Source organism: Barbus barbus (assembly GCF_936440315.1).
Source record: "Barbus barbus genome assembly, chromosome: 36".
Taxonomy (NCBI): domain Eukaryota; kingdom Metazoa; phylum Chordata; class Actinopteri; order Cypriniformes; family Cyprinidae; genus Barbus; species Barbus barbus.
In genome coordinates, this window is record NC_136714.1 from 24,168,289 (window position 1) to 24,191,627 (window position 23,339).

The window sequence follows — 23,339 nt, forward strand, 5'->3', positions numbered from 1 at the left end:
TGTTTCATTTATATAGCGCCTTTCCAGAGCTCAAGGACACTTTACAATAAACATCAGAAATGTGAGGACAACATCAAACAGTAATACAGGAAAATAAAATTAAATAAATAAATATACAACATAAGACAAAATAAACAGAAGTTAACTAAGATAGATAACATTATGAAAACAAGTGAGTTTTGAGCATCGATTTGAATTCCGATAGGCTATTGGCAAGGTAGAGTGATCTTGATAGAGAGTTCCATAATTTAGGGGCAACAACACTGAATGATCTGCCACCCATGGAAAAGAGGCGATACCGAGGGACGGCGAGAATCAGAGGACCGCAGTGAACAAGGTGGAGAATAGGGAGGAGCAGATTACAAAGATAGTAAGGAGCCAGACCATTCAAAGCTTTAAAAGCAAGCAGGAAAATTTTAAACTTGATACGATAGGCCTCTGGTAGCCAGTGCAGATCAGCTAGAATAGGGGTGATGTGGGCTGAACACTTAGTGCGAGTGAGAATACAAGCGGCTGAGTTTTGAATATACTGTAATCTAGCAATAAAGGTAGCAGGCAAGCCAATGAAGAGGGCATTACAGTAATCGAGACAGGATGAAACAAAAGCATGAATGAGAGTTTCTGCATCATTCGTACTAATGAAAGGACAGAGCTGGACAATTCATCGTAAGTGAAAGAATGCTAATTTAGAGAGAGAGTTAATGTGAGACTGAAATGAAAGAGAGGGATCAAACATAACACCAAGATTTCTAACTGTACTAGATGAAGCAATTAAAGTGGCAGTAATGTCACAAGTAAAGCGATGGAGTACCAATAATGATGATCTCAGGTTTATCCATATTTAGTTTCAGAAAATTAGAGTTAAGTTTTTATGTCCTGCACGCAAACAGAAATTGTCAATTTGGGTGGATAGAGATGGCCTGCATGACGTGTAGATTTCAATGTCTTCTTGCGATATGAAGTTGCCCGAGCAGGAGTCGACGATGGCTGGGACTGAAACAGAATGATATGGAGTGAATAGTTGCACTGATAACAAGGAGAGTGTGGATATTACTAGCTTGAGTTTAAGGGTACTCACCGCAGGGCGTGGGGGTCGGACAGGGCATGTCCCAATGAAGTGATCTGTAGCAGCGCAGTATAGGCAGAGTCCAGCCGCGAGGCGGTGAGCACGTTCAGCGTAAGTGAGCCTTGTGGAGTCCAACTGCATTGGCTCTGGAACTGGAGGACTGGTGGTGGGTGCGACAGACTGGTGGGCGGCTTTGAGTGTGTGGCAAGCTGACAAGCGTTGGGAGATTCGATTGGCATGAAGCTCTCCAATCCAACAGTATTCTATCTTGTTTTCCATTATACTTCTGCATGCATGCACTGCCAACTTTAACGGTAAGTACCGAGCTTGGAGGAGCCATTGGAGGATGGCCAGAGCCTGGTACGTTGTGACCTGCTTACTGAAGACATCCTGGAACACCTTATAATCAGATGGGCAACATGAAATGATTATTCTTAAAGCAACTCATGTAAACACCTTAATCATAATAATGTCTTATTCAGAATAAGGTAAATAATTAGATTTCTGATGTCCATGTAAACGTAGTCAATGAAATAGCACATGGGGTTGTCCAAAGTAACGTTAAACAGTCTGTGTAGTGTGAGAGTCAGTATAATGGAAGGCCGACCTCTGGTGGCGTTCACCTGGAGGACAAACAAATGGTATCTTGTTGTACAACCGTGTTTGTTTAGCCACCGGAAGCAGTGAGGAGGAGGGGAAATACTACTGGCTGTGTGTTTGGCAAGCGCAAATGTTTTTCTGGACTCTCTGTTGTACTACTATGGCTCATCTCAATGCAGACAGTGGATCAGCTCTCTGACATGGTGGAGGAAGACAAAAAGCACAAGCACACCATCAAACAAAAACAGTCAAACAAAATCCTCCAACCTGAGCTGTGAGTACACTCAGGCTTGCATTCAGGTGTGAACTGATGGTGATTTATTTTGTACTAAAGATTCATTTATAAATGCATAGTTTGTATTGCACAAATAATTGCTGTTTTACGGGTTCACTCAACTTTATTCAAGTGCCTGTTTTAAATGACTGGAATGATATGTTTATTTGTGATGTGTGTCTATTTAGACATTCATATTGTGCCTTTGAAGCTTGAACACAATGTATTTTTAACACAAATTTTAAATGCATTTAGTTTTTATCTCAAAAATGTATGTGTTTCTAAAGTTTGTATAGTCATGATTTATTTCTGTTGTAATGTGTAAATATGCATTCTGTTGCAATGTTGATAAGTGTAACTTTTGCCATTTATATTGTACTGTACTTAAAATGTGCATAAATGTGAAGACAAAAGAGTTTAAAAAATAAACACGTATGCAGCCTGTGAACGACTGTGTGCTGGAGCAACCTTAAGCAATGATAATGGACCAATGAACAACAAAAAAGTAATATAAATATACGATGATCATATAAACTACAAAAATGACAAAGTTGTCCTGGCAGCCAAGTAAACTGAAAATACTGAATACTGTATGAAGGCAGGTCTTTGGGCACACCAAGGCATTATATAATAAAATCATGTTGGAGCTTTAGGGAAGACACCTAAATAAATCATCATTCGTATATATCTCATTCAGAGTTGTCATGTCTGTCAATTACAGCTCGATTTCTCATTCACTCTGTAGGTTGTAGCATGAATAGGAATGAATCTGGGCTCAGTGGAGGGTGGAGGATCCAGTGATGTCACCTTATATAAATGGACTGAGAAGAGACTGAGCACTCAAAGAGTGAAGAAGCAGTGTCTGTGCAGAGATTCATCTACAGTTAGGAAGTGACCCCTGATCTGTACTCATGGGGGTCAAAACTATTTTGTTTTCCATTATACTTCTGCTTGCATGCACTGACACCTTTAACGGTAAGTAGATCAGTGCATGGCAAAAGATTGGCTTTTAATTGTAGTCTTTTGATGTGTTTAGCTATGCAGATGAAACCTTGACAGTAAAATATTGTGTGAGGAAGCTTGTTTTGTGTAGATTGCTAGTTTAAATTGTGTGTTTACTTTAAACTAGCTTCTTTTTCATATACTATGATGTCATTTTCATTTACTTTGGTATTTTAACTTTAACCTAAATTAGCTTAATTTAATATACTATGGTATACTATTTCTTTCATAATTTACTCACCCTCATGTCGTTCCAAACATGTATGACTTTCTTTTATGCTTTCAGAAATGTCATAATTTTTTGGCCCATACAATGAAAGTCAACGGTAGCCAAAACTGTTTGATTACCAACATTCATAATAATATCTTCAGATTTTTCATTTTTGTGTGAGATATTCCTTTGAATGTCCCACCAGTGACAAGTACTGCATGCTATTTTAACTTTTTATGTATGCTAGAACTGTTATGCACTCACAAATTAATGTAAAGTGTTGCTGTTAAGCCACTTTCTGACATTATATTTTATAGCCTTCATTGCATAGCCTGTGAGCACAGGACTCTTAGCAATGCCTTCTTTAAGCATGCATGTCTTAGGAGTTTGTTTTCTGAAATGAGAATGTAAAGTCCTCACATTTTTTAAGGTTTTTTTTTTTTTTGGCTTTTCATATCACTGCTATGTTGATGACACTCAACTCTACCTCTCATTCCATCCTGATGATCCAACAATAGCTGCTTGCATCTCAGCATGTCTAAAAGACATTTCTTACTGGCTGAAGGACCATGACAAAGAACTGCTTGTGATTTCAATATATATCAACTAGGGGTATCGTTGGGTCTGGTGACTGTTCAAAGTCGTGAACGGTAGACCAGACGGTGAGTGTCTATGGGAAGCATGTATTTAAAGGGGAGCTGAAGGCAGGTGATTGTGATCTGGTGATTGTTGTGGCTGGTGAATGAGGTGGCTGTGACTGTGAATCCCTGACAATATGCATATATGAATCGCGATTCTATCTTCTAATGGATTGACAAGTTTCAAAACCAATGTTCCAAAGCAGCAGTTCTTAATCCTGTTCCTCACAACCCCCTGCTCTGCATCTCTCTCTCTCCTGATTCAGATCATCAGCTCGTCAGCTCCAGCAATTAACTGTGTTCCAATTACACTTTATGTGTATAGACAGACAGATATTTTTCACATAACTACAAGAAGCGTTAAACATGGACACATACGCGGTTGCCGTGGTAATGAGCAATACTTACTGGCAAACACTTCTTACTGTTACAAAATAAACAATTCCTTTACAAAACTGCTACAACGCAATCATGTATTCTGTTGTATTACAGCTTTAATCAGGATAAAACCATATATTCAAAAATAACATAAGCAGTAGCATTTACAAATCACAGTGTATAAAAGTATGAGACAACAACAAACAAAGAAACATACCATTCTGAAACGTGCTGTAAGAGCCGTGCTTTCACAGGTTCAGCGTGATCCTCTTCACTAAGAGTCTCAATCGGGCTCAAATTGATAAGCTATACTGATGACACCATCAGAATATTGTCAATGTAAACGTAATGATTGTTGTTTTAAATGTGGCCAATATCAGATTTCCAGTGTGAAGAGTGGGCTCATGGGAGGTGAGAGAGACGCAGATTCCCACTGTAACTTTACCTGCTGGTGTCGGCTGTTGGACAGTTTTACTTTAGAAAAAAAAGTGATTTATATGCTTTATGATATATTTTGTAATATTTGAATTTTTTATTTATTGTATTATGAATTAGTTTCTCATCTAATATTTTTTAGGAGGCACTGTGCCCCTGGCTAAGAGATGGGCTGATAATAGTGCTCACAGGAAATTATTTAGCTTGACATTGTAATCAAGGCCTCTTTGCAAATGGGACCCAATTCCCTTTAGTAGTTTGTGTGTTTTCACTAATGGTGTTTTGGCCTGTTTGGTTGCAGAGAGTCCTGTAAGCAGCTTTGAGCAGACTAATGAGCCAGATGATGACAACAAATCCTCAACAATGTCTGATGAACTCGGTTCAGGATCACCAGGTAGAGGTGTTGCAAATGGGACCCAATTCCCTTTAGTAGTTTGTGTGTTTTCACTGATGGTGTTTTGGCCTGTTTGGTTGCAGAGAGCCCTGTAAGCAGCTTTGAGCAGACTAACGAGCCAAATGATGACAAAGAATACTCAACAATGTCTGATGAACTTGGTTCAGGATCACCAGGTAGAGGTGTTGCAAATGGGACCCAATTCCCTTTAGTAGTTTTGGTCTTTGTGCAAAATGACCAAAATAAGCAGCAACAAAAAAAAAACTAAACAACATTGTAGAATCTATGGTACACTATTCAAGTGCTACCCAACAAATATTATCTTAGGGAGCTATTTCTACCTGATCTAACCCTTAAATATTTTGAGCTGAATAAGATCAAATAAATAAGATGTTACCACATGAGAAATTGGAAGGAAAGGAAAGGATGCGACGTGTGGCCAAGTATGGTGACCCATACTCGGAATTTGCGCTCTGCATTTAACCCATCCAAGTGCACACACACAGCAGTGTGTACTGAACAAACACACACACACATTTGTTTTTGGGAAAACTGGGGACATCCCATAGGCGTAATGGTTTTTATACTGTACAAACTGTATGTGCTATTGCCCTACTCCTTGTAATACCTATGTCATACCCATGTCATTATACAGATTTATGTCCTCATTTGTCACACACACACACACACACACGGAGCAGTGGGCAGCCATTTATGGGGAGCGGGGAGCAGTTTTAGTGCCTTGCTCAAGGCAGGACATTCACTCCCCCCACCGACAATCCCTGCCGGACTCGAAGCATTACGGCTAGAGCACCCTTAGTCATTTATTTCTGGAACAGGGCCTGGTTGATACGCCTTTATTGTAGAACTATACAAAAAACAACAAAAGACAAATGCACTAAATAGAATATTTAACAGTAAACAAATACTCAAAGTATTAAATTGCACCTGGGGTGGCCAGACAAATTTGTGAATTTTTTGTATTCATATTGTGAGAGTAACAGGTATTTATGGGTTGTTAGTGTCTAACATGTGTTTTTCATTGGTGGATTTTGTTTGCAGTGAAGGAAGTATATTACGCAATAAAGCCCTGTATTGTTAGTTGGTTTCTATCAGCAGGGGCAGTTCTCCATGGTGACCAGGGGTGGCACCGCCACCGCCTGAGGGTGCTCTCTTAAAGGGCACCTATTATGCCCCTTTTTACAAGATGTAATACTGGTCTTGGGTGTCCCCAGAATGTGTCTCTGAAGTTTCAGCCCAAAATACCCAACAGATAATTTATTATACCAGCTGAAAAATTACATGTTTGGGGTGTGTCTAAAAAGAGCTGATTTGGAGTGTATGGCTTTAAATGCAAATGAGCTGCATATTCCCGCCCCATCTCCAGAACAAGGCGCCGCGTATACGTCTCTCTGCATTTCATATCTACCGCAATAAACTGCTGGTAGAGGCAACATAACCGAGAGTGAGAGAACCGGTGTTTAGCCGTACATATGGGAAACCAAATGCACTGAAAGTGGGACGAAACAGCACGATTTTACAGAGCTCACGCAGCGCTGATCTGTCATCGGCGCGGAGCAATTGGCCGAGCCGTGCGACCGCGCTACCGAACGAATCTCGCGCTATGAACGGTGCAAACTAATCTCATAAGTGCAGAGCTGATCAGTTAAAATTACTTAATGTACACTCACAAATACAGTTAAAACACTAAGCACTATAACGACATGACATTGACATGGAGTTTTGGTTCCTTGCCGCTGTCGCCTCTGGCTTGCTTAGTTGGGGACGCTTCATTTCCAGCGATATCGTCGACCTGATTGCAAAGACACTATTTAAACTTATTGACACATTATTTTCCTTTTTTGATATTGTGCAGTGCTTTGACAAAATTTGCATTGTAAAAAGCGCTATATAAATAAAGGTGACTTGACTTGACTTGACATTCACAAAGGTGCCTGGAGTGATAGACGTAATTAGGTAGATTTTGAGGCGCATTACCATGTAAAATGAAAGTAATCCACAGTGTCCTCAGCAGCTCGGATTTTGGGAGAAAATTAAGACTTTAATGTTCAGTCTTACAACACAGAGCACGGGGATTGCTTGCAAGACATTGTTGACATTACAGCTGCTCGAGTACGGAGAAAATGGAGGACAGCTTACAACCGCTGAGGGAGGAAACTATAGCAATGCAGGGCTGTCAATCAACCCACGTGGCCCAGCCCTCCAAAATGTGACATCATACTGCAGTAAGAATCAAAACGGCAGGCCTAGTGAGACTGACTTGGTTTAAAGGGGATTCAAAAATGAGGAGTGGGTGGATTGTTATCATTTTAGGGTGGTTGTGTTCTGCCAACACAATTATTGCCAAATCACCATGTAAGTGGATTCTGCATAATACGTGCCCTTTAATGCACATTTTCACATATTTTGTCCCATATTGCTATCAATATGCCAAACACTGCTACTTCGAGAGCGAATCCCACATAAATATGCAGATGTCATTCCCGAAACTTTGCAACGTGTGTGGGCAAAAAAATTAATTCTACATTTTAAATGGATTGCCTAGAAAGCTCGCAAAGAGAGCTCATAACCACTAAAGTTGGCTAAAGATGCCACTCTTTGTTCATTGCGATCTCACAAAGTTGTGTTATGACCAATGAATCTCACACTGCGCAATCAATATATAATTAATATATAATATAGGCCTATTATTAACATTGTGTATCCCACCTATTAGTACCTTATAGTAATTTGTACACATAAGGTACTAATATTTATATATTGGGGTAAAAATGGGCAGAAAGATGTCCTTTTTAAGGGTACTGCTCCAGTGACAAGCTGTTGTACCCCAAAAGGTAGAATTTGGCCCCTTTTTTTCTGTATATAGTCCTATGCACCCACTACAAATTCTGAAACCACAGATAACCCTACTATTTAAATGGCCATCACAAAAGGTCTAAATCCTTGGTCTGGGGCCCTAAAAAAGTAATTAAAGGTTGTCTCTTGAACTGCACCTTTACTTCCCTTTTCCTTTTCTTAATTTTCCCCAATCTCTGTATCTCCCTTTTTTTCTTGTAACTGTCACTTCTTCACCAGCAGGTCTACTGTTATGATTATAACTTGTTGCACCTTGTTGCAAAACGACCACCTCATTGCAATTTATCACAGAATGTTATTTATCTTAAAATGATTTGAATACCCAAGATTTAACAAACCCTATATTTCATACAAATATATCAAAACACATTTTCTAAAGTGCCTAAAAGTCAAAATAAGTACAATATCTTTTTTTGAAAAATCCTAATACTGAACACACTATTGCATTATAGGCTGTGATATTTTTGTGTTGCTGTCTGCTCAAGCTCTCTCCCTTCCTATACAATAAATCCATGTGAACATTTCGCTGCTTCTTCTGGTCGCTTCCCCTCCTTCCTCGAGTTCGAAACCGTTTGACGGAGAAGCGGAACAGACGTGTGCTGATAGCGCAGTGCTGCCAGTCAAGACTAACCGATTTATGATTTATTATCGATTTATTATCATATGACAAAATAGGAAATGATCACTTTGGTACATTGAGAAGGCAAACATATAAAATATTAAATATAATAATACCTTAAAAAAAAATTTGGTGGGCCAAATCAGCCGCCAGGCCACCGAGAATTCACACGGTGCTCCCGATGGCCAGTCCAGGCCTGTGCACGGTGCACTTTCAGATTTAAAACCTTTTAATTTTTTTTCATTCAGTTAAAGCTGTGTTACTCACTGCATGAAAGGTAATTTTCAAAAATCCATAATAGGGGCACTTTAATAGGCTATTAAATAATCTCTATTTAACCCTTTTTGCAAATGTGCTTCCACTAATGGTCTTTCATGTTGATAACAGATTCTTGCTGTTTTCCTCCTCCTTCATCTTTCTTCAGAAATGGCATTAATCTGAACTCTTCATCAACACATAACAGTAATATGTATAACACATAACAGTAACACAATCTCATGGCAATTCATAACGATAACCACTGACAGTTATGTTTAGGGGACCACTATTACTTTTTTTTTGTAAAAATTGTATGTTTTTGTATTATTTATATTGTACAAATGCATACAAAAGTACCTACTCACAGAATACTTACATTTTCAGGTTGGTAATATTCAGGGTGCAGTGACTTGATCTACAAACTACACCATATGTACTGTAGATGTTCGTGTGTTAAAATTGATTTTGTTATTGTCTGGCAGTAGTATGAGAACTTTACTCATGGTGTTTGTGTTGTTTACAGTTCCTGTCTACTATTCAGCTGGTCCAGGTGGGTTTGTAGTCATTCCTAAGAAGCCTCTATCGAATAAGAGAAGAACATCAGATGCAGTGGCATTTAATCACAAAGCTGCACCAACCACTGACACATTTAAAATCTCAGACAAGGCTGCTGACTTCCTCAAAGGCCAGCTGTTCACACGCCTCATGCCCTTATTCTACATCATCATCATCCTCATTAGTTTGCCTCTGAATGCTTTGGCCTTGGTGGCGTTCACCTGTAGGATTCGAGAGAAGAAACCAGCTGTGATCTACATGTCTCACCTGGCGTGTGTGGACCTGCTCTTCACCCTGCTGCTGCCTCTGAAGATCCACTACCAGCTGAACGCTTCAGATTGGGTGTTCGGTGAGGCGGCGTGTCGTGTGCTCAGTGTAGCTTACTACTGCTACATGTACTGCTCCATACTGCTGATGATGTGCATGAGTGTGGACAGACTGCTGGCCGTGGTGTTTCCCGTCGCCTCTCTGACCTGGAGGAGCACAAGGAAAGCCACATTCATATGCACATTAGTCTGGCTGCTGTCGCTCACTGGTACAGTGCCGCTTCTCTTAATGAGTCAAACAGTTAAGACTGAGAATGTGGGCGTCACCTGCCATGATGTGCTACACCCTACAGTAGTGTATTATGTGTATTTGTTCTCCATCCTCTCCTGCCTCTGTTTCTTCTTGCCTCTGGTTGTCACCTTTGTGTGCTACTCCACCCTCATATATGCACTTAGTGCAAAATCTGATCACTTAACAACATCATCTTCATCTTCAGACAATCGAAAGAGAGCTGTGATTATGGCTGTCGCTGTGCTGACTGAGTTTGTGGTGTGCTTTGCTGCAACCAATGGCATCCTGTTGTACCACTGTGTTCATTTAGCGAAAGGAGGCGACCGCGAGGAAGATTTATCATATGCGGCTTACCTGTTGGCTGTGTGTTTGGGGAGTGCAAGTGTTTTTCTGGATCCTCTGCTGTACTACTATGGCTCGTCTCAATGCAGACAGCAGATCCGCTCTGTGTTTTGGTGCAAGAAAGCAAAAAAAAGAACAAAGCTGTCAAACACATGAAATCCTCTCACTGCACTACAGCTGCACAGTAAAAAAAATCATTTTGAATTGAATTTAAAGTATCTCTACAATTCATGTAATTCCTGATTGTTACGAGATAAGACACATTTTGTGTCTTTGACATTTTAGGCATACATAAAAATTGTGTGTGTGCATATTTTAAAATATTATTTGCAAACAGAATGTACGAGAATTTACTTCACCGTTGTATCGATACTTTAAGGTAAAAAAAGGCCCCCTGTTCCCAAAGTGTTGGTGATCATCGTCTCTGTATGCTCACTTATATTAACATTATGTAGCTATTGTGTTGTGTCAATGAAGGTTGTTGGAAAATATTGTTCATAATGCATGTCATCCATATCACTCTGTTAAAGAATACATTAATAATAAATAAAACCTTATAAATAAAACTTGCAATACCATTTGACTGAAGCCATTTGATCATTAATAGTACTCATGCCTTCATTCCACATTCGTACAGAGACTGCCAAGGTGGATTCTAACTTCAGTTTGGATGCTGTTGCATTTCATATTCATACAAACCTGTGTTAAAACAGGGTATAACAATTAATTGAATTAATTAAAATATGTCTGAAAATACAATACCCTCACAAACACAGACTCAGCAAATCTGCATCCTTTTTTGAGGAGAAGCAACATTCGGATGAAAAAATGAAAATAGCGCATAGAGGTTTTCAGGAGTCACACCCAAACAACCATCATCATTCATAATTTATCTCTTAATAATTGCAATCGATTGAGGCTGAAGGCTCCAGTGATATCATCATTTTCACACTCAGAAATCAAGAACGACACTTAGCGCCTGTGCCTCCATCTAGGATTCTCAGATATTACAAATTTAAATTGTTCTAATGTACATTTAATAGAAATAGAAACTGATCGGTAATCATGAGAGTGATTGCTTTTAATTATGATTGTTAAATTGTTTAATTATGATAATAGTGATTGCTTTTAAATTTATAGTATAGGCAATGATTAGTACTTTAGTTCAACCATGAACCATTTAAAGCAACCTGGTCTCATAAAAATATGTACCTCTGTGCACTTTCTGTGTGTTACATACCTTACTGCACGTTTCGCCACAGTTTCAAAGAGAAATGCCCACTGAGTGGCGCTAAAACACAGGTTAAATACGTGAAACCTGGCACGTTTTTATTATGTTGATATAGGTACGTATTGCTGTGTTTTTATTATGTTGATATAGGTACGTACTGCAGCCATTAAGAATTCAAATATCCAGGGTCTGTCCCAAAAAGTTAATGTTCTATCGTGTTGGAAATATGCCCTACACCAAACCCAGCCCTAAACCTACCCGATAGTGTTTACAAATGCAAAATTGGTATAAAAACGTATTTTTTGATGCAACCGTGCCATTTCAACTTCCTTTTATGCAGATTTGAACTGTTTTGTCGAACCGTAGTTACATGGGATTCAAACCGGAGCTCCTCGCCTTCTAAGTACGCTCCGTACTCCGTGAGCTACCGAACAAACTTTCCGTCTATAAAAACCCATAGATACGAGGCTGGATATGTACGATGCTAATATTCAAAAGCATCAGTTTTCAAATCTCCCAGCATATTAATATTGTTTTGAAGTCGTAACATGATATTCTTAAAGTAATTGTGTGAAAAATACGCTTTATTAATCAAAACTCTGTAAATTTGTGTGAAAAGGAGTAAAAGGTGTCAGAGTTTTACCGTTTGTTTCTTTAGGAAACTGAAACTGCAGTAATCTGTAGTTATACGTATTTCGTGTTTCGCTAAAATGTGCAACCACGTAAATGCCATGAGACTTAAATTGATTTAAAGGGTTAGTTCACCCAAATATGAAAACTAGCCCATGATTTAAAGAAGTGCAATAAGCAGATCCATGCATAATAAACAGGTGAATGAAGGCCCCCTGTAGTGATCCGATGCATTTTTGTAAGAAAAATATCCAATATAATATCCGTTATAAAAACTTTTCTCTAAGTTCCGCTAACTATTGTACATGCAAGCCGTTCCGGACGGATCACAGAACCCCGTCTCCAAAAGAGGCATAGCGTATACGTCTCTCTGCTTTGCACACATATACCTATAAAAAGTCAAACGATTCGCACAGACATAAATGTTTTTAGGTAGATTTTGAGGCACATAACCTTGATAAATGAAGGTAATCCACTGTGTCCTCAGAGCTCAGATGTTAGGAGAAAATGAAGATTTGCTTACGAAACATTATTTTTTTTTTGTGAACAATTATTTTTTATTTTATTTAAAGGCAAGCTCAAAAAAAATACATACATAAATGCATAATGGACATACATAAACAGCAATTTGGGAAAGGCAATACATGCCTACACACAGAAGTGCATGGACAGACAAAGTCCATGCCACAATTTCAAATGGATCATCCAATGATCTGGGCTCTTCGAGGATGATGTGATTGTCTCCCAAGTCCGATCAGAAAACAAAGTTCGTAACCCACCACTGATATCCTTAGACCAGTTGTTATGGACAATGGTCTGCATGATTGTACGAGGAGAAAAGGGCAAACAACTGAAGCAGAAACAACAGAATTATCAGTTAGGATCAGGGAGAATTACTTTTCACAAGGGATGTACAGGCACCATTTCTGTCTAAAATGGAAATATAAACATTTCTTCAAACAGTTATCAAAACACCTTTAGTTTTATTGTCAGTCGCAGCAAAAGAGACCACCTCGTAATATTTATTATTGCATCTATGAACATCATCCTTCCACAAATGAGCTTTCTGGATCAAAGCAATGTCAACCTTTTTTCGTCGCAGTAGTTGTAAAAAACTTGTACGTTTATGGGGGCCATTTAAACCATTGACATTACAACTTATTATATTAATTTCAGTCATTACTATCATGAGACATTGTTGATGTTACAGCTGCTCGAGCTTGGAGAAAATAGAGGACAGCGAGTGCTGTGCTGTCAATCAACCCCCATGGCCCAGCCCTATGCAATGTGATGTCACTCTGCATAGAGAATCAAAATGCAGGCCTAGACTGGTTTGGTTTATAGGGGATTAAAAAATGAGGAGTGGGTGGATTTTTATCATCGTAAGGCGGCGCCGCAGCATAAATGGCTGCCCAATGCTCCGGGTGTGGGTGGTAGTGATGGGAAGTTCGGATCATTTTACCGACTCGGACCTTTGAGTCTCGTTCAGCAAAATGAACGAATCTTTTTTCGAGTCATTTCGTTCATTTCGTTCATTTTAGCAAAATATAATTCAAATGTTACGTGTTACTTTCCAAACACATCTACTACTTATGCAAACGTTTATCACACTACAAACAATACAAAACGTACTCGGTTACTAACGTAACCTCGGTTCCCTTAGATACGGGAACGAGTACTGCGTCGCTAGACGCTATGGGAAAAACTCCTTTTTCTCCGAGGACTGAAGACTTTTTCAATCACGCAGTGTGACTGCACGGCCATTGGTTCGTGCGGTAATAAAAAATGAACCAATGGCTCGTCAGTGGAACTGCACGAGCCTATGGCGGCAAAGCCCGCCAGAGCCCGCCAGAAGGGGCGGGGTCATCTGGCTATATAAGCGGGCGCTTCGCCATAGGAAAACAGGCCAATTCGACTGAAGCGACGACCTGAGTCGTGCAGCTGCATGGCATGGCATAGTACGCAGTACTCGTTCCCGTATCTAAGGGAACCGAGGTTACGTTAGTAACCGAGTACGTTCCCTGTCGATACTACACTCGTACTGCGTCGCTAGACGCTATGGGGAACAAATACAATCCCGCCATGCCATGAAGAGAAACGACAACCGTAAAACTGGCCTTGAGCAGTAAGGCTCAGAGGGACCAATTATGAGCAGGAAGCATCCTGCAGGAGGCATGAGGACCGAACTCTTCAGAGGTCAGTCCAGCCTAGAAATCGTTTCAACGGTCATAAGTACAGCCTCAGCACCAGGAATGGGGCCAAGAGCGTTCTTGGAGAATCAGGCAATGCCTAAGGGGACTGCTCTAAGACAGGTGTGTGCCATCTAAGCAGAAAGAACCCTAGCCTGTAAGGCCGGGACATCCAAGCTATAGAACCTGGCAAATGTGGACGGCGAGGCCCAGCCGGCCGCCGCACAAATGTCTGCCATAGACACACCACTAGACCACGCCCAAGAAGAGGCCACGCCTCTTGTGGAATGAGCTCTCACTCCAATGGGGCTCTGGAGGCCCAGGGAGGAGTATGCTAGTGCGATAGCGTCAACTAACCATCGAGATATTCTGTGCTTTGTGACCGGAGACCCTTTGGTGCGGCCGCCAAAGCAGACAAAGAGTTGTTCCGTCTGCCTAAATGGCGTGGAACGCTCGATGTATATTCTCAATGCCCTGACTGGGCAGAGAAGGTTGAGCTCTTGGTCCTCCTCAGAAGAGGGGAGCGCAGAGAGCGTAATAACCTGGGCTCTGAACGGAGTGTAGAGCGCCTTAGGAACATAGCCGTGTTTTGGTTTTAGGACAACCTTAGAGTCGTTAGGCCCAAACTCAAGACAGGCAGGGTTTATAGAGAGCCTGCAAGTCACCTACTCGCTTTACCGATGCTAGCGCCAGTAGCAGAGCGGTTTTGAGCGACAGTGTTTTTAAGCTTGCAGATTGTAGTGGCTCAAAAGGAGGGCCCTTAAGGGCTCTCAGGACCGTGGGCAGGTCCCATGCAGGGACTGTGAGGGGTCGGGGCGGATTGAGCCTCCGAGATCCCTTCAGATAACGGACAACCAGGTTGTTCCGGCCCACCGACTGTCCGGCTATAGGAGCGTGAGGGGCTGCTATAGCTGCCACGTAGACTTTGAGCGTGGAAGGGGCGTGGCCCTTATCCAGCAGCTCCTGTAGATATGACAATATCACTGATATGTCACATGTTGTCGGGTTTTTACCGCGGGCTTGACACCAGGCGGAGAAAACCGACCATTTAGAGGCATAGAGGCGTCTCGTGGACGGGGCTCTAGCCTGTTCAATGGTGTTCATGACATTCTCGGGGAGATCTACTGAGTCCCATCGAGTGCCCATAGATGCAGGTCCCACAGCTTGGGCTGGGGGTGCCAGATCGTTCTGTTCGCCTGGGAGAGGAGGTCTCGCCTCAGGGGAATAGGCCACAGAGCCGCTATTAGCAGCTGCGATAACTCCGGGATCCAAAGCTGGTTCTTCCCGAGTGGGGCCACTAGAAGCACTTTGTGCTTGCATTCCCTGATCCGCCTGATTACCTGAGGAATCAGAGCGATCGGGGGAAAAGCGTAAAGGAGGTTGGGCCATTCGTGGGCCAACGCGTCCTTGCTCTTCGAAAAATAAATCTGGCAGTGAGAGATGTCTTTGGAGGCGAAGAGGTCGACCTCTGCCCTGCCAAAGATTCGCCAGATTTCTTGAACCATCTGTTGGTGGAGCATCCACTCTTCTGAGGGGACATTGTTCCGAGAGAGCATGTCTGCTCCTTGGTTCAGAATGCCGGGCACATGAGCTGCTTTCAGTGAACGCAGGTTGAGATGTGCCCATAGTAAGAGGCGCTCTGCCATCTCGAAAAGGCGTTTCGAGGTGAGCCTACCCTGGCGATTTATGTACGACACCACCGTCATGCTGTCCGAGCGGACTAGCACGTGGTGACCCTTCAGGACTGGCAGGAAGAACTGAAGAGCTCGACATACTGCTTCCATTTCGAGGCAGTTGATGTGCATTTGTCCTTCTGCGTTCGTCCAGGAGCCGAAGGTCGGTTTGCCGTTGCACAGAGCTCCCCAACTGGTGTTGGAAGCATCTGTTGTAACAACCTTCCTTCTGTAAACCAAACCCATTGTCACGCCTTGTTCGAACCATTGTAGGTTCCTCCAGGGGACCAGGGCTGACACGCAGGCCCGGTTCACCCTGACACGAATGTGTCCATGACGCCACGCATGAGGCGGAATTAGAGGTTTCAGCCAGTACTGAAGGGGTCTCATCTTGAGAAGGCCCAACCGAAGAACTGGCGATGCGGAGGCCATGAGGCCCAGCATTCTTTGAAACGATTTGAGTGGGTAGGAGGCTCCAATCTTGAAGGAAGCCGCGAGCTGCCGTATGGCCAGAACGCGATCTGGCGCGACTTTCGCCTTCATGCGGGCGGAGTCGAAAACTGTCCCCAGGAACGAAGTTCGTTGGCTGGGGGACAGGGAGCTCTTGGCTAAATTGATCCTGAGTCCCAAGTTCTCCACCTGAGGAGGAGGGACCTGTGTGCTACCAGCTCTGCCTCTGACTGTGCCAGAATGAGCCAGTCGTCGAGGTAATTCAGGACATGGATTCCCATCTGTCTCAGAGGGGAGAGAGCCGTGTCTATGCACTTCGTAAAAGTGCGGGGAGCTAGAGCCAGCCCGAAGGGCAGGACCGTGTATTGATAAGCCACACCCTCGAAGGCGAATTTCAAGAATCGTCTGTGATGGGGGGCTATCTGGATGTGAAAATAAGCGTATTTCAGATCCAGCAAAAAGAACCAGTCCTCTGGGCGAATTAGCGAGAGAATCTGCTTCAATGTAGTCATTCTGAATGGCCGTCTCATGAGGGCGCGGTTCAGACGTCTGAGATCGAGGATGGGCCGGAGGCCGCCATCCTTTTTGGGGACGAGGAAATAACGGCTGTAGAAGCCTGATTCACTCTGAGCTGGGGAAACTATTTCTATAGCACCTTTCACCAGCAATTTCTCCACCTCGGCTCGCAGAACGTGAGCGTTGCTGCTTCGCACTAAGGTGGGGACCCTGTCGCTGTACCGCGGGGGGTCCTCGAGCGAATTGAAGCGTATAACCTCTTTCTATAATCCCCAGAACCCACTGTGACACTCCGGGGATGGCCTGCCAGGCCTCGGCCCGTGTGGCAAGGGTGTTGGAATTAATTTGGGTGGCGAGTCGCCGTGTGGGGACTCGACACACCTGTTAAGAGAAAATTATTCCTTTGAGAATGTTTGCGTTTTATTTTTCCTCACTATAGTAGTGATCGGCTGTGTGGGCGCTATATAAATGGGCCCAGTTCACAACAGTATGTACACAAACACATTGCCGTCGACACACCGAGCTAAACGGGGTGTTCAGAGGCGTGACAGAGGCCATTTTGGGTGGCGAGTCGCCGTGTGGGGACTCGACACACCTGACAAGAGAAAATTATTCCTTTGAAAATGTTTGCGTTTTATTTTTCCTCACTATAGAAGTGATCGGCTGTGTGGGCGCTATATAAATGGGCCCAGTTCACAACAGTATGTACACAAACACATTGCCGTCGACACACCGAGCTAAACGGGGTGTTCAGAGGCGTGACAGAGGCCGTTTCGCGGCGCTAGACTCAATGCTTCCATCAAGAGAGCAGTTAACTCCCCCGTGGGCGGGGTCTAGAGTCTGAACCTGACAGAGATAATCATAATGACAGCCCTTTCTATCAATCTGCCTAAAAAGATCAAACCACTCATTAGAAGAGGGGTGCTGATGATCCTTGTGTGTTAACACCCTGGCAGATCAAAAACTGATGCACGCATCCCATCAGATCCGTTCGTAGCGGACGAGGGGAGGCAGGGCAAGACACAGACTGTCAGCTGTCAGATCAAAGCTGTATGGAGAGTGAAACACGGGGCTTTGGCCAGCGTAAATTCACTCAAGCTTGAACGCTCAAACCCGCGATTTGATATTTCTTCTCCGAGGTAACTGGGAGGGGAGAAATACGAGAGCAGGGGAGGCGGGGCCAACTTCGTTGAAGTAGTACAACCGCGAGCGCAGCAAGGACAGCTTAATAGTGAAAATAGCGCGAGCAGATCAAAGGGCTGCGAGAGGCGCTAATCCTTAGTGCAAACACACCGGCAGATCAAAGCGCTGTGTGCAGAGTGAAACAGGCGGGGCTATGCCAGCGCGCAAAAATCACTCGAGCCTGCCCGCTCAGCCCCGCGATCTCTCAGTTTACAGAGAGTGAGAGCGGGGAAGGCGGGGCCAACCAGCGCAGTATTGTAAGATCTGTATAAATGGATTGTGCCACTCAGTGCGATGAGGAGCGCTGATCCTAGCGTGTTTAACACACTCCGGCAGATTAAAGTGAGCACACGAGATAAACTGACGTGCAATCACTCAAGCCTGATCGCTCCGCTCCGCGAGTTAAGTGTTCCTTCCTCCGAGGTGTCTGGGAGAAGAGGAACATGAAAGCGGGGAAGGCAGTGGCGCCTTATAGTGAGCGAATCAGGGGCGGCTTTCGACGAAAGCAGTCTGTTTGTGAGGGAGCAGCTTTTAGCGACTCACACGCACACACACACACAAAGCTGTCAAAGATAGCTTTCTACTCCGGTCCGCCCAAGAGGATATAGCCGCTCATGTAACGAGGGGCGGTGATTCTCACGTGTAATAACACTGGCGGAACAGAGCTCTGCGGTAAGAGTGAGCACGCGGGCTCTTGAGCCGGCGTGGGATCACTCAAAACCGGTTATTTAGCCCCGTGGCCCTATCGTTTCATTCTCCGAGCTTGCTGAGAGAGAGGAAACGGAAGAGCGGAGCTGCCTTGCTAGAAGGCCAGCGAGTGGAGAAGAGCGAGACTCATACTCGACTGAGCATTCCGTCTCAATGAACGCGCAGTCTGTGTGGGCGTTGCCCACAGAGGCGAAGCGCTCACTGCCCTTCTGCATCGTGCAGAATTTCCCTGCACGAGCCACACTCGCAGTGCGACATTTGCAACAACGTCGCTTGAAATTTGCTCTTTCAGAGAAATTTGATTTTAGACTCACCGGATGGCCGCAGGGGACGAGGCTGGCATCTGCACAGGTCGCTGGAGCGGCTCGAAGAGCAGGCAGAGCAGCGAGAGGGTGCAGAGTAAAAGGCAGCTTCTATCCGCAGCGAGGCGTTTCTACGGCGAGCGTCTTCCAGTCTCGAGTGTCAGCGAAGGGATGATCGTCGTCGCTGAAGGAGAATTGATCTGTTTTCCTATGGCGAAGCGCCCGCTTATATAGCCAGATGACCCCGCCCCTTCTGGCGGGCTCTGGCGGGCTTTGCCGCCATAGGCTCGTGCAGTTCCACTGACGAGCCATTGGTTCATTTTTTATTACCGCACGAACCAATGGCCGTGCAGTCACACTGCGTGATTGAAAAAGTCTTCAGTCCTCGGAGAAAAAGGAGTTTTTCCCATAGCGTCTAGCGACGCAGTACGAGTGTAGTATCGACAGGGAACTATGCTATAAGAAACAGAAAATATTACTTAATTGTTTACCTGGGTCTTTAATCTATGATTAGCGCACCACCTCTTATCTGACAAGTGTTCGGATTTGAGTCGTTCGTTCATCACGTGACAGCGCCATACGCTTAACCAATGCAGCCTGAGCCGGAAAGAGAATTGATTAGTTCTTCTATATCGAGTCTCGGGTTTGAGTCGTTCGTTCTTTTGTCACGTGACCACTTGCCGGATCAGTACATATCAAATAGGCTACCATAAAGTAAAACTGTATTTTTTGTATGTTGGATCATATTTAAGAATTATCATAAAATTATCAAAATATGTGTAATAAGCATTTTCCTAGAAATAAAAATGGTCTGTTCATTTTTTTGAATGCAAACATGCCTTAAAGCATGTTCTAAAATATAGCCACAGTGTTATTTTAAAGCTTATTTATTTTTTATTTATTTAAAAAAGGCCTAGCTTGTTGTGCAGTATTTTGTTTTAGTTTTTTAAGGCTCTGTGGCTTTAGTATATTTTAATTTTCTTGTATTTTTTATTTAAATAGTTTAAATTCATTTTGGAATAGTTATCCTCTTTGCTATAGCTTTTTCTGGCACAAAAATAAACAATAAAAAACAATTCAGGAGTGTGTACAGAGTGTTAATGTCTAAAGTGTCATATGTTACAAAAGTATAGTAAGTAACACTATAGTCTATCTAAAGGGTTAACTCAAAAGACATAAATACAACAAGGTATTGTATTTTATGAAGATTAGACTAAAAAAAATTAATAAAAACAAAGCATAACAAGTCAAGTCTGCTTTATTGTCAATTCTTTCACATGTACAGTACATACATACAGAGAACTGAAATTGCGTTACTCTCAGACCCTTGGTGCATACAGTTAACATTTAAGACACTGACAGTAGACGTTCAAATACAGATAAATACAGTTTAAACATATGTACATACAACTATACAAATGAGGACGTTTGTAGAAAAATAAAGAAAGAGATAAAGTGGCATAAGGCACATGGCAGAATAGATAGAGTGCAAACCAGTTAAATAAAACAAAACTAAATGTGCAGGTATATGTGTAGTGCAAGAAGAGGTTAACCAATTCGTTATTATCTTTTTTTACCACATGGTGTTATGGAAAAGAACCATGTGACAGAAATTAAAAGCAATAATTTGAGACCAGAAAAGCATCACATAACTGTAAGAGTAAATAATAATACTAATAATTCTAATAATAATAATAATGACTATGCACCCGTTTGTAAGGAAGGTTGTAAATTAACTAATTTCTCTGTCCAAAACTGTCACGTCACGTGACAAAAGAACGAACGACTCAAACCCGAGACTCGATATAGAAGAACTAATCAATTCTCTTTCCGGCTCAGGCTGCATTGGTTAAGCGTATGGGACTGTCACGTGATGAACGAACGACTCAAACCCGAGACTCGATATACAAGAACTAATCAATTCTCTTTCCGGCTCAGGCTGCATTGGTTAAGCGTATGGGACTGTCACGTGATGAACGAACGACTCAAACCTGAGAATGCTGTGCAATGCGCATGCGCGACTGAACGAATCATTCCCCGAGACGACTCGTTCTTCTCGAGTCACATTAAAGATTTGTTCAAAATGAACGAATCGTTCAAGAACGACCCATCACTAGTGGGTGGGTGTGTGTGTGTGTGAGAGCAGTTGGGGGTTCGGTGCCTTGCTCAAGGGCACCTCAGTCGTGGTATTGAGGCTGGAGAGAGCGCTGTACATTCACTCCCCCCACCTACAGTCCCAGCCAGCCCGAGACTCGAACCCACAACCTTTGGATTACAAGTCCGACTCTCTAACCATTAGGCCACGACTTCTTAATACTTGTCACTATTTTAATTTTATGTTGTTATATAATTTTGTGATTTTCATTGGTTTTAGTTTTTAATATTATATATTTTTTTCATTTCTGTTTATTTCAACTTAAATATCAATTAGTTGTTAGTTTATAAGTTCACATTTTCATCTAATATTCATATATTTTTTCAGCTTTATTTCAATATTGAAAGAGATTTTAATAGTTTTAATTTGATTGATACTTACCAATAACAGCACTATGCAGAATACAGATGGGTGGAAAAAAATATTTTTATCAATTTTAATTCATTCATATTATGAGAGTAACGGCTATTTATGGGTGGATTTGTGAGGTGAGCTGTAGTTTTTTTGCAAATTTCCAGATCTACTCATTACAGGCAACATCACTTTGGCTCTTACACATTCTGTGGAGATTTGTGACCTAACCACATGCATCAATGTATGGTCAGAAGAGCGCAATGCTTCAGACCACAAGACCCTGAAATGCATTGTGCAATTTCCCATTCATTGTCTTTTGATTTATTTATTGTGTTCAGTGTGTATTGTTTAATATACATTATATTGTTTACAGAATGTCCATGAATTATTATTATACTGTGTAATATGTTTTGCAGACCTACCTGTAATAATACAATGTGTTCCATTCCATTCTTTTATATGGCTGAAAAGACAATACTCTCATAAACACATGTATTCAGAAAATTTGCACCCTTTTTCTTGGAAATTAAACAAACTCATAAGTGAAAACAACATAAACAAAATATATTGTTCATCCTATTCATACAAAGACCTTTACAATGAACAGTGATCTAATATTCAGTGATGGCTGTGTGTTTGGGGAGTGGAAGTGTTTTTATGGCTTGCCTCAATGCAGACAGAAGATCAGCTCTCTGATCTGGTGGAGGAAGACAAAAGCACAACTACACCATCAAACACAAACAGTCAAACTAAATCCTCCAACCTGAGCTGCGAGTACAGTCATGTTCTCTAAGAAGGTTTATTAAGATGCGCGTATGCTGCCTTTGAACGACTGTGTGCTGGACTAGCATTAAAGGGATAGTTCACCCAAAAATTAAAATTAGCCAAAGATTTACTCACCCTCAAAGCATCCTCTTTCAGGAACTATAGCTTTAAGGAATGATAATGGGCAGTGTTGGGTGTAATGCGTTACACCCAATACTAAGTAATGCGTTACTGTAATTAAATTACTTATCCACTGAAAAGTAAAGTAAGGGATTACTGTTCATTTTTAGGTAATTTAATTACAGTTACTTATAAAGTACTTGCGTTACATACAGTAAATAATTTCAACAGTTCTAAAATCAATATTGAATTTGAAATCTAAATTTACCATCTAAAGATAAAATTGAATGCAGCGGGTTTAACCTTCCACGCGCCAGTGCGTTCACTTTCAGATTTTCCTGATTCACAGAGAAACCTTAAATACTCAGATACATATAAGACTAAAATCAATATAATCTAAAAAGCTTGAAGTATCTACTTTTAAATGAACGAATTCAAATCGAAAACTAATATTCCTGATTATGTAATCCGTATGAAAGCAAGGAACAATCTTTCCCGTATCTAAAAGCTTGAAGTTTCTACTTTTAAATGAACGAATTCAAATCGAAAACAAATATTATCTGATTATGTAATCAGTATGAAACTAAAGCAAGGTACAATCTTTCCTGTATCTGAAGTGTCTACTTTTAAATGAACGAATTCAAATCAAAAACTAATATTTCTGATTATGTAATCCGTATGAAAGCGAGGTACAGTCTTTCCTGCATCTGAACGCATGAAGTGTCTACTTTTAAATGAACGAATTCAAATCGAAAACGAATGTTATCTGATTGTATGAAACTGAAGTACAGTCTTTCCCGTATCTGAGCTCATTATATGTAGTCACCTGCGCGCAAACGCCCTCACCTAGATACCAA

General features: G+C 42.0%; 1 protein-coding gene across 1 annotated transcript; it reads left to right on the plus strand.

The window, feature by feature from the left end:
- Positions 1-4,573: 4,573 nt before the first annotated feature.
- LOC306856002 (proteinase-activated receptor 1-like) lies at positions 4,574-10,363 on the plus strand (the record flags this gene model as incomplete). The annotated part of the gene is made up of 4 exons (XM_079394961.1): positions 4,574-4,580; positions 4,906-4,998; positions 5,082-5,174; positions 9,276-10,363. The coding sequence occupies 4 exons, from the start codon at positions 4,574-4,576 to the stop codon at positions 10,361-10,363; spliced, it is 1,281 nt and encodes a 426-aa protein (XP_079251087.1).
- Positions 10,364-23,339: the final 12,976 nt, after the last annotated feature.